The 12,638-nt window shown below is 37.3% G+C and overlaps 1 protein-coding gene across 1 annotated transcript in view; it reads right to left on the minus strand.

Moving 5' to 3' along the window:
• The window catches only part of PCNX1 (pecanex 1), a 219,248-nt gene that overhangs the window by 11,203 nt on the left and 195,407 nt on the right, over nucleotides 1-12,638 (minus strand). The window contains 4 exon segments of the mRNA XM_036737003.1: nucleotides 289-728; nucleotides 9,967-10,172; nucleotides 11,707-11,927; nucleotides 11,929-11,982. Coding sequence (XP_036592898.1) covers nucleotides 289-728; nucleotides 9,967-10,172; nucleotides 11,707-11,927; nucleotides 11,929-11,982 — 921 coding nt within the window.

Raw genomic sequence — 12,638 nt, forward strand, 5'->3', positions numbered from 1 at the left:
TACCATTGCAAAGATATATGTTTGCTTCTTCAAGTCAAGGCAGCCCAACACAATCACCAGCTTTGATTCTCCTAAGGCTCTCAAATTTTTAGAAAACATATGCTTCTATATTTTTAAGAAAATCCAATAAAACTTCCATTTAATAAAATTTACAAATAACGTGAAGGGAGAACTGGTCAAGGCTGCTTAAAAGTTCAAGATGGCCAATATACATACAAGTTTTTAGTAGTAAGGTCACACAGACGGAAGACTTAAGTCAAACAACATAAGACTTCTTTCCTTACTTACTTGGATTCTGTAAATCACATCTCCCTTTTTGGCTTGTGGATTGTTGGCAGGACTTAAGTTGCTGCCTGACTGTGCATCAGCAGCAATGTTCTGTCCTCCTTCTGTCCCTAGAAAACCCACAAGGGCATGTTTGCAGGCTGGGATACTTTGGCTGGAGCTGCTGGAAGATGGAAGGCCATGCTGCATACTGGCCAGGCCAGTCTGGTTAGTAGGTTCCATTTGGTTCACCATGGAAAGGCGGGACTGGATGGATGATGGTAAGTTACGAAGGGATATCTGACTAGTGGAAGAGCGCCGGCAAGGCACAAATCCCGTAGTGGACATTCGGAGAGATGAATGACGGCTGCTATAGCAGTAAGAGGACTGACTGGCAACTGAGGCACGAGCAGGAGAATGCCTAACCAGACTTGACTGTACGGAGTGAGAGCTGTGGCTGGTACCTAAGATGGGGGAAAAGATCACTTCAATAAGAATACCTAACATATAATACTTTTAATTTCTGAATCCTTGAGACCTTAACCCAGATAATGTAAAGAAGCACATATCTCACATGCAGGATTCTTGAAAACCATCCCACTGTTAGTAAGTATCTGGAATATATATATTTCCTTCGTTGCTGTTTAAAATACAAGTTTCACTTGCTAAAACAATCTTTACCCCCAATTGCCATCAGAAACACACTGAAGTAAGCATTTATAGCAAATGACAGGACTTTATGATAAATTCTAAGACCTTTCCTCAGAATGCCACATATTTCAGATACATTCTAAATAAATCAAATCGCGAATACAGTACTATATCTGCACTCCAAAAACTATTTTAATCTTAAGTTTATTAACTGGATTACCTTGTAAGGAAACTGATATAGTTTAGCTTTCATGTACATTAAGTTGCTAATAAGAATTTTCACTATCCCATATTTTCCTAAGACAGTTCAACAGTATTCTTTAGTCCATGAGGATTAATAACAATTTTTAAAGTGCTCACTTTAAAAAAACAAATCACCACAACTGCCTCCCCCCAAAATGTTTGAAGAAGCTTTAATATCAATAGCGATGCTAATGGCTATGAATTAATAACTCTGATGACTAAAAGTTACAAAGTTACCCAAGAGGCAAAGAAAATACTAACAGATGAACATTAGGTAGCCTGCAGCAATGTTAACCAATAATGATTTGGGTGAGTATTGTAAAATGTATCACTTAGAACATCTATGCCTGGCAAAAGAGCTAAACCAGCGAAGCAGTGAGAACGAGAGACAACAAATGGACAATCAATTGTCACACTGTTTTTGGACAAAGGTGATACAGGAATTTGTTTTTCTTCTCTCTCTCTCTTTTTCTCTCCCCTCTTCTCCCCCTCCTGCTTTTTTTTTAAAACCCTAAGATTCTAAAAGAACTACAGGAAGGACTCTAACAGAAATTATAGAAAAGTACAGACCAGAGTAACCTAAGACATGAAAGTACAGAGTACATGGTTAGAAGACAGACACATCTACCACAAAAGTATCCACTATGAAGGAGATCTGAAATTTCATTTTTACTTAGAAATAACAAACTAGAATTCTTAAAATGTATCGTAAATGACTAATATTGAACAAAGTCTATGGTAGAAAAGAATTTATTTTAAAATAGTGAATGCCACAATTTTAAGGAAAATAAAATCCTAAGATATTGTAGGTAATTTTGAAATTCTAGTCTAACCTTGGTTGATTCACACTCAATTCTCAATTTTCTTAGTAGGAAAGTAGTATGAAATCCATAGTCAGTCTCAAAACTTCATTTTACTTTATAGCTCAGCTACCTTATTACTCATAAAATCGTTTTACTAGAACTACCAAAATGCCCTGTTTGGTTTTTTTTTTTCCTTTTTATTTCTCTAGCTTGTTCTATAGTAGAGGCACATATCAAAAGAGCCAAAAAGGCAGTGGGGCCAAAAGCTAACAACTAAAGGCCTAATCAACACAAAATGGAATAGGTGAGTAATTTGTGAAGTAGTTAAATACTTAAATCCCATGGTGGAAAATTCTAATTATGTAAGTTATGGTCAACACTTGGGGCTCATCGTGGTAAACTACATTATAATTTACAATGGAAAGCAATATAAAGGTATTCAAATATTTATTAACATCTCTGACAAGGTAATGAGTAGGAGAACATGGGAAATTTGGTTAAAATACTGCTCAACAAAGATGTATTGAATTTTGAAGCTAGGTCCAAAATGTAATTGGCAGATATGTTAGTAGTGCTCCTCTCCCCACTCTCCCACCCCCAAATAAACAGAAACAAAAAGAATGAGTGCTACAGAGCACCGGCTTCCAACCTTGGTCCAAATTAAGATTCCCAAGGATACAAAGTGAGGGTTTAATGCATTAGGCCAGGATTATTTTTGAGCCTTACGTAGTCGGGGCAAAAGCCCCAGTTCTCAGTATTCCCTTTCAACATCCTGAGTTCACTCTCTTCCCTCTTTGTGCAAGCAAGGAGAAAAGCTCTGATAGTATTTAGTGCTACAGGCTTCCTGCCAAATTATCATGTCTAGATATACAAAACATACTTCCATTTTGGGGGAGAAGACCATGCAAAGACATACTGGAGGTTTTGGCAACCTGGGGCGTAAAATGCATCAAACCACAGATCAGAAAAAAGTTCTTTAATTATATCTGGATTTTAATAACCCTATGACCCAAAACATATAGCACAAGTATAATACCTGTTAAGCAGGTATGGCTCTGGAACAATACAGTATGAAGTGACTCATTCATACTCTCTAGTCTATATAACCAAGGCTTTCATACTTGCACCTCTTCTTACATGATAATCTATATATGGAATGCAATCTACGCTCCATCCCTATTTTCATCATTTAATATCCCACTAATACTCAAGATGGATTTCAAATGTTACCTCCTCTATGAAGACTTTCTTGACTAATTGCATCCCTCCAAATTCTAGCACCTGTCATTCATACTCCATTCTCTTCTACCATGTAACTTCATAATTATCTATTTATTTTATGGGATTATATTTCTGAGAAGCAATATGGTTAAAAATTGGCCTTTGAAGGGAGGAAGGGAAGATTTGGGTTCAAGTCCCACCTTTTACACATCCTGATTCTAGTGCCCCAGGCAACTTTTTGAGTCTATAGATTACAGAGAAGGTGCGGATGACCTTTGGTGGAGGATGCTTTCTTATATGTCCTACCTCAACATGGTAAGCAGGGGGTGGGGGTGGGGGGTGGGAAGAGAAGCGCAAGACTCTCATAAATATAAAAAGAAAACCCAGCAAATAACTCTAGGCCCCACCCCAAACCTTTATTTTTAATAATTCTGAATATTTAACACACAAAACAAATAAAACAACACACTACACCCATAAAAAAAAGTTGTGGTTTCTACACGAGTCTTTACAGCTACCTCCTATTTCACGGATTTCCTCCTACAAAACGCTCAAGATAAAATAATCACACGACTAGCTCTGTATGGTAGAGACAAAGAGGAGGCGTTCCCAAAGAGAACGCACAACCTTTAGTTCTTTTAACACACTGAAACTGAAGAAAAAAATTTAACTGTTTTATAATAAGTATGTGTACTTATGGTAGTAAATGATAAAACTGAGGAATAATACGTAGTACTTATACATTTATGACTAAGATATTTTTAATTTTTTTTACATATGTGTATTATCTGAGATTTTCCTGAATACACACCAAATCTCCAAAAATTCCCATTTAATTATTCATGGTCAGCCACGAATAACCAAAACTACGACTATGGAGAGACGATTATACAATGAAATCACAGGTTTGGTTAAAAAAAAAAAAGACATGTTGTTATGCCAAAAAAAGCAAGCAAGACCTGGATATAAATTTTGATGTGGATTTATTCAAGCGCTTGACTTTTCAGAGTAAAGACTCAAATCGAACAGCCCCGAGCAGGGGTAGGGTCAGGGTATTTAAAGGGAAAAAACACAAACTGATTTCTGTGGAGATGGGAACACAAACTATGGAGCAAGGTGGGGCAAGATGGAGGGTAAATCGGGGGACAGGGCACAACAATGTTACTTATGTTAGGTTTGGGGTCCCATTAGGTACCATTCTAATATAGGATGTTTAAGACATATTTTGGCATACTTTGTCAGCTAGGCCAGCTAAATAACCTCAGGGATTCTGGAAAGAAGCTGAAATGCTAAACATAAACTGTTCAGGCTTATGTATTTGGAGCATTCAGAGAAGTGTCAAAGCAATTTGTTGCTCTACCAAGTCACTGCACTGGTAAGTTTATTAAGTGTCTACTGTATGCAAAGCACTGTGTAGGGCACTTCCCTCACGGACTTTTTGGCTTAGAAGGGGATAAAGCCGATAACTATAATATAAAATGTTGCATGGTAAGTGCATTACAGAAAGAGGATTGGAGAAAGTTGGACGTTACATGCAGTATTCCACACTTGTGATTTCCATCTCTGCAAAGAAAGCAAGGCAGCTTTTTAACACTTCTTACAGCACAGGAATATTCTATTACATTCATATACCACATTTTGTTTAGCCATTTGCACAAATGATGGGCATCTACTTTGTTTCAATTTACTCGCAACTACAGAAAGTATAGCTATAAATATTTTGGAATATAAATAGGGCCTTTCTTTTGTCACATATCTTTTTACTGATGCATTTTTTAAATATAGTATTCGTTTCTGAATTTATTCCTCCCAGAGAGCTTTCCCTTTTGAAAAGATGCTTCAGCAAAACCAACCATTATATAACTTCAAAGGATCCAAAATAAATCCATTTTTAAAAAAAAAATCACCATTTCTATATAGCAACAACAAAATAACAAAAAAATAACAGAAAGGGAAATTTTGTTTGAAATAACTACATTTTATGCATATACTCTATGTTTGAGGTTGTATGTCTTTCTGAAATCTGAGCCGGTTAGTGAGCTCCCTATTTATCCAAATTGGTCTCTTTAGTTATTCTCTCTTTTTATTCTTCAAAGAAATTGATTTTGTGTCTTCATAATTTCTGTGACCTTTCCACTCCTCCTTCGGCTGATTTCTGCTGTAGAATTTTAATCCATGGGATCCTACTGGATTATCTTTCCTTTTTCCAAATCGTTTGTATTCTGCTCTCCCCAAATCTAACCAATATCCTTGGCTTTCCTATCCTTTTCTATTACATTTATTTTCTTTTTGTCTCCCTAAGTTCATTTCTCCCTCTTCCCTTCTTTCTCTGACCCTTACTGATCACTCACCTGACAGTACTTTTGAATTAGTATCACCATTCTACATTGTACAAGCAGCTGCTTCCGCCTCAGTAAACAGAATGAGATTCAACAAGTATTAATTAATAGGCAACTTGTTCTCTCCTCTTTAGAAAGAGCCTCATACCTAGTGGTAAAGAGTCCTCCTCTATGTGACATTCTGCAACCATCCAACCTTCTGACACGCCCAGATTCTTCACTGCCTCTCCAAGTTCTTTTTATTATTTGTTTTCACACTGAAAACCTTTCTTCCATTTTCATAAGGAACATACTATTTCCCTTGCCTTAGCAATATAATTTACTTCAGTGCTTCAATGCAATGACTGCCATCTCTAGTCCTGACCCCTCTTCATACTGGCCTCACATCCATGAGTTCAAAATGTCTAATACCAAATTTGCCATCTTTCCCTGTCAGTTTGTTCCTTCTGACTTCGCTATCTCTGTCACCAACATGAATTACAGATCATAGATGTATAACTAAAAAGGGCCTCAGACACAATCTGGTTCCATTTATTTTGTATTCTTTGTTCAAAACCTTGACTTTATCATTGACTTTTTCTTCTCTCATCTCCCATCATTTCTCAAGTTCCATCACAGGATTGTAGACGTAGAACTAGAAAGGACCTTAGGTCACCTAGCCCAATCTCCTCATTTTTCAGATGAAAATGATGAGACACAGAGAATCTGACTTATTACCTGTATGACTCTGGGTAAGACACTGTCCCTTTCTGGGCTTCAGTTTCTCATCTGTAAAGCTGGACTATATGACTGTTAAAACGCATCAATGAATTATCAAAAATAAAACAAAAATACATGAATTGCATGGATCTTACAAAAGAAAGGGCAGCTGACAGATGGTGTTACAAGAATGGTCTCAAGGTGGCACTGGAGAACAAGGAGTACTTCTATTTCTGCGTCAGGAAGAATAAGACTTCCTCTCACCTTCTGGGTAAGTCGTTCAAGAGAATGCGTGACTAAACAAGAACAGAGTTAATTAGAATATGGTTGCACGTGTGGTAAGAAGCGGTATAGACACGCTACTTTATAACAAAGGTGGTGAAACAAGTACAGCAGGGAGGAGACTGGTGTGATTCAAAAAGTAGACAACATTCAGAGTTAGTCGGCCCAGGTTGGAAATGAACACTGGTAATTTAGAGTGTGCCTCCATGGAATGGCCCCTCTAAGTAGTCTCAACTTGTTCCCCTAAAATGGTCTTACAATCTCAGTTCCTCCAGCCCCTTTGCTTTTCCATTGCTCTTCTAGGGTCTGGGATAGTTTTCCTACACCACGATTATAGCTATTATCTCAACAAAAGTGTTACTTTTGTACATTGTAGCATGGAGATGACCCTGTGTCTCAAAGGCTATACCAGTGAAACATAAGCTCTGACAAATTCTACTAAGCTGTAAGGGTTTTGGGTATGGGGCAGTGACCTGCAAACCAGTCTAATTAACTTCTGAGTTAACTGAGCTGGCTACAGGTTGATGAATTCTTCAATATTCACTAAATTACAGGGATATTTTATGATCTTTGTTGGTGCAGCAAATACCCATTCATATGAATTCAGATTCTCAGTATTTATTAGTGGCAGTGATCAGGTCCAATCCTTAGAAGGATGGCTCTGTCTTTATCCCAAAGAGCTCAAAGAAAAAGGGAAAGGACCAATATGTACAAAAATATCTATAGCAGCTCTTTTTGTGGCGGCAAAGAATTGGAAATTGAGGGGGTGCTGAAAAAATTGTGGAATATGATTATTACTATTAATTTAATACTATTGTGTCATAAGAAATGATGAGAAGGATGATTTTGGAAAAACATGGGAGGACTTACTTGAACTAATACAAAGTGAAGCGAATAAAACCAGGAGATCACTACACAGTCACAGCAATGTTGTAATGATGATCAGCCGTGAAAGACTTAGCTACTCTGATCAATATAATGATCAAACACAATTCCAAAGGGCTCAAGATGAAAAATACCATCCACTTCCAGAGAGAGAACTGATGAACTCTGATGGCAAATTAAAGTATAATTTTCTTGTTTTCTTGCTTTTTTTGTGACCTGGCTAATACAGAAATAGATTTTGCATGACTTCACATGTATAATTTATATATTTCTTGCCTTCTCAGTGGGCGAGAATCTGGAAATCAAAGATTTTTTTAACACTTTTCACGCGAATAAAATCAGATCTAAATAAATGGAAAAATATCAGTTGCTCATGGTTAGGCCGAGCTAATATAATAAAAATGACAATTTTACCTAAATTAATCTATCTATTCAGTGCCATACCAATCGAACTACCAAAAAATTATTTTACTGAGCTGGACAAAATAATAACAAAATTCATTTGGAAAAACAAGAGGTCTAGAGTATCTAGGGTATTAATGAAAAGACATGCTAGAGAAGGTGGCTTAGCCACACCAGATATTAAACTGTACTACACAGCAGCAGTCATCAAAACTGCCTGGTACTGGTTAAGAAACAGGGGTGTGGATCAGTGGAATAGGATAGGTACACAAGTAGGAGAAATCAACAAGTTTAGCAATCTACTCTTTGATAAACCCAAAGAGGCCAGCTTCTGGGCTAATAATTCACTATTTCACAAAAACTGTTCGGAAAATTGGAAAATGGTAGGGCAAAAACTGGGCATAGACCAATATCTTACACCATATACCAAAATAAAGTCAAAATGGGTTCATGATCTAGGAGTAAAAGCTGATATTATAAGTAATTTGGGAGAGCAGGGAATAGTTTACTTATCAGATTTATGGAAAAGTAAAGAATTCATGACTCAACAAGAGATAGAGAGCATTACAAAATGCAAAATGGATAATTTTGATTATGTCAAATTGAAATGTTTTTGTACAAAAAAAGCCAATGCAACAAGAATTAGGAAGGAAGCAGAAAATTGGGAGAAAATCTTTGCAACTAGTATCTCTGATAAAGGCCTCATTTCTAAAATATACAGGGAACTGAGCCAAATATATAGGAATACAAGCCATTCCCCAATTGAGAAATGGTCAAAGGATATGAACAAAGAATGAACAAAGGATATGAAGTTTTCAGAGGAAGAAATTAAAGCTATCTATAGGCATATGAAAAAGTGCTCTGGATCACTACTGATTAGAGAAATGCAAATCAAAACAACTCTTAGATACCACATCTCTCCTGTAAGATTGGCTAAAATAACAAAACAGGAAAATGATAAATGCTGGAAAGGATGTGGGGAAATTGGAGCATTGTTGCATTGCTGGTGGAGTTGTGAACTGATCCAGCCATTTTGGAGAGCAGTTTGGAACTATGCCCAAAGGGCTATAGATATGTTCATACCCTTTGACCCAGCAATACCACTTCTAGGGTTGTATCCCAAAGAAATCACACAAGCGGGAAAAGGACCCATATGTACGAGGATATTTATAGCAGCTCTTTTTGTGGTAGCCAAGAATTGGAAATCAAAGGGATGCCCATCAATTGGGGAATGGCTGAACAAGCTGTGGTATATGAAGGTGATGGAATACTATTGTGCCATAAGAAACGGGGATGATGCAGACTTCGTGGAACAACCTGGAAAAACCTACACGACATAATGCTGAGTGAGCCGAGCAGAGCCAGGAGAATGTTGTGCACAGCCACAGATATATGGATTCCATGAGGACCAACCCTGACATACTGCGCTATTCTCAGCAACCTAAGGTGCAAGGACAACTCCAGGGGACTCACGATGGAGAATGCTATCTTCATCCAGAGAAAGAACTGTGAAGTTTGAATACAGAGCGAGGCGCACTACATGCTTGCCTTTTTTTGCTTCTCTTTTGTTTTTGGGTTGTTTTTTCTCCATGTATTCAGTACGCACACAGATCCTTGGCTCCAGTGTTCCTCTTCCTCCACATATCACGTGAGATTTGGAACTATGGAAGTCTTTAGATCACAAAGAAGCTTTAGAGACAAGGGAATTAATGAGTCTTTGAAAAGGAAGCCAAAGAAAATAGGCAACATAAAATCTTTACTTGATTATTTTTAAAAGAAGCATTGGTGTGGTGATTTGAAGAGCTATTTGACCAGGAAGGATGAAAGTCATTTGAAAGGGCCCAGCAACAGAGCTATTCCTAGAAACTTCCATAGCAAAGACGGATGAAGGAATCAAAATGATTGAGGGGCAGTATGGGAAAAGTGGAAAGAAAGCCATTTTCCCAGACCAAGCTCTGTCACTAGCCATGCAATCTTGAGTGACTTGACTTCTGTGTCCAAGTTTCCCCTTCTGTAAAATGAGGGTGAATACACTTTGGCTCAAGGGCTTTCTGGGTAAGTTATTCAAGAGAGTGAGGAACTAAGCTATATGTGTCTGATATCAGAACCAGTCACAATCACAGTTAGTCACCACAGCTAAAAAGTTAACACCATTACACAAAGAATCGCATTATTACCAAGTGTTGGAAGGTGAGATGTCACAGGAGGGTAGAGCCCAGCTCCAGGTCCTTGCCCTGAATTTCCACTGCCTCCTTGTAATATGTTGCTGTGAGGTTCATTGGCACTTGTTGCATTATTACTAGGGCAGGAAGTCCCACCTCCTGCATCGGAATCTTCAATGTTACCACCACTGTTACAGCCAGCTCCACAACCTTTTCTTAACCTATGAACAAAACAGAGCCCAGAGCATTAGGCTCAGACATTTCAAGGTATGAATTCTATTCTTTTCCAGTTATCCTGTACTATGTTAACAACCCAAGTTAATTCTAAAAATGTTACCCATGGAGAATTATTTAAAATGACACTGAACATAACACATTTTGTTATATATTTAGAAGAATGAACTAGGAAATACCATCCCCTTCTATCCTACCCGAACTGCTTCACTTTATACACTCTAATTTTAATCTTTCCTACATTATAGGGAGAGGCATGATGATATTCTTCTATACCATAAAAAGTATATTTGGAAGTGGAATTTGTGTCAGTGTCTGCTTGATGACTGAAACATGTACACACCCTTAAGACCTCATTCATTTGTACTGCTATTGAGCACTTCTGAGAAATCTACAAATCCTTTCTCATCTGTGGCATTTTACAGTGTTTCTTTTCTTTCTCTTAGGGAAAACAAGGAGCTCAGCCTCTTCAGGCAGACTCCAATAAAATATTCTAAAAAATAAGTACCTAAGTCCATTGCTAACTCATTTCCCGTTCTCCCTTTTGTTTTGATTAAAGTTGACATTAAAATGGTAAAGACCCTCCCAATAAGAGCTAATGTGATGGCAGGCAAGATTTCAGAGTCTTGACAGTTTAGGAATGATTAGAAAGAGGGAGGGAGGAAATAAGAGGAGAAAACCTCAGAGATATTTGCATTTAGTTAGCAAATGCCGTACTCTCATAATTTTAAAATACAATATTACAATCAATTTTAAATTGACATGGAGTCAGGGGTGGGGTGGGGGGGAGTTTATGCAACTTGCCAGAGACCAAGGAATTTGTGACATAGTTAGGGAAAGAATTCAGGATGTCTATTTGACTCTTGGTCAAATAGCTCTTCAAATCACCACACCAATGCTTCTTTTAAAAATAATCAAGTAAAGATTTTATGTTGCCTATTTTCTTTGGCTTCCTTTTCAAAGACTCATTAATTCCCTTGTCTCTAAAGCTTCTTTGTGATCTAAAGACTTCCATAGTTCCAAATCTCACATGATATGTGGAGGAAGAGGAACACTGGAGCCAAGGATCTGTGTGCGTACTGAATACATGGAGAACTAAAGATAGGGAAAAGACTCCTTTGTGTCTTGTGCAGTGACTCAGTGTCAGAAAAGAAGCCACACATCTGTAGCACATACACAATCATGAGCTTTAATAAACATACAGTACTTTCCCTACTGCTGCAATTAAATTTTTAAAAAAATCATTCAATTTGTACAAAATTAGTGATCTATTTTTCCTAACTTGGCCCACACAATTTAGTAGTGTAACTTGTCATAACAACAAAATGGAAGACCCATGTTTCTGTGATGAAATAATTATGATATTTTCTGATAGATGTCACTTGGATCTAACTTTTAGTTGAGGAACCACAGGTAATACCATCAGTAATGAAGATACTAATTGTATCAAATTCTAGAGAACTAAGATTTAATAACATGAAATGTGGCACCAATCCCCTCCCCAAGGTTCCCATAGCTCACCTGTGCCAGGTTGACACTACAAAGTTTCTGATGTTTCCCAGGCTGATAGGCCCCCCCAGAATGTCCTTTAACTGTTCATGGCTGTCAGAGTAAGATGTTGTCAGGGGTGAGACATAGATGGGGTATCCAATCGGCTGATCACATGAGGAATTAATCATGTTTCTCAGAGCTTGTTTTGCATTTTGGATGCTCCCTCTTTCTGGGTTACGGTTGCGCAAAAAAAACTAATTCCTGTTGTTGCCCTGCCCAAAGGCCACGAACACATTCTTTATTCACCTGTAAACATAGGAAAATTGTCTAAGAACCAAGCATGGTCTTTCTCATCATTCTAAAAGAACTATGAAAATCAGTACACAAAAATAAATGAAGACAAATTAACCAATTTCCTTCATCACTATCATGTCGTTGACATTGTTAAATATTTAATGAGACTAAACAAAACTTTTTCCAACTACTTCTGATGTATACCAAAACCAAGAATGATGCTGGTTTTTTTCCTTCTACAGTCAATACTTTAAACTAGATGCGAACCATAGAATGAAGCTGGGTTATTAAACTTTTTGAAAAAAACAGTGGCAAAATGTGTGAAAGTTAAGTCTTCTGAAAAGTGTGAGAGAAATAAATAAAAAAAATGAAGTCAGTATGATTTAAAAACTCAAGAGAGGACTGAAGAGCTAACTGAAGATGAGATTTAATTACTATGAAGGAAAAGTTATGTTTTTGCTACTCAGGGACCACAGTTACTGTAGCAAAATTTCTTAAGACAGATGCCACTCAGACTTCATGGTCAGTGGGTAAGAGAGCACCAAAATCTAATTAAACAATAATTAAGCTCACCAAAATTAATAATGTCAAGGCTTTAAAAGTACATGAAAAAGTTGTAGAGATGAGACTAAATCACTGTCAAATTTAGCATTCGTAAATACTTGAGG

Source organism: Trichosurus vulpecula, chromosome 8, assembly GCF_011100635.1.
Source record: "Trichosurus vulpecula isolate mTriVul1 chromosome 8, mTriVul1.pri, whole genome shotgun sequence".
NCBI lineage: Eukaryota > Metazoa > Chordata > Mammalia > Diprotodontia > Phalangeridae > Trichosurus > Trichosurus vulpecula.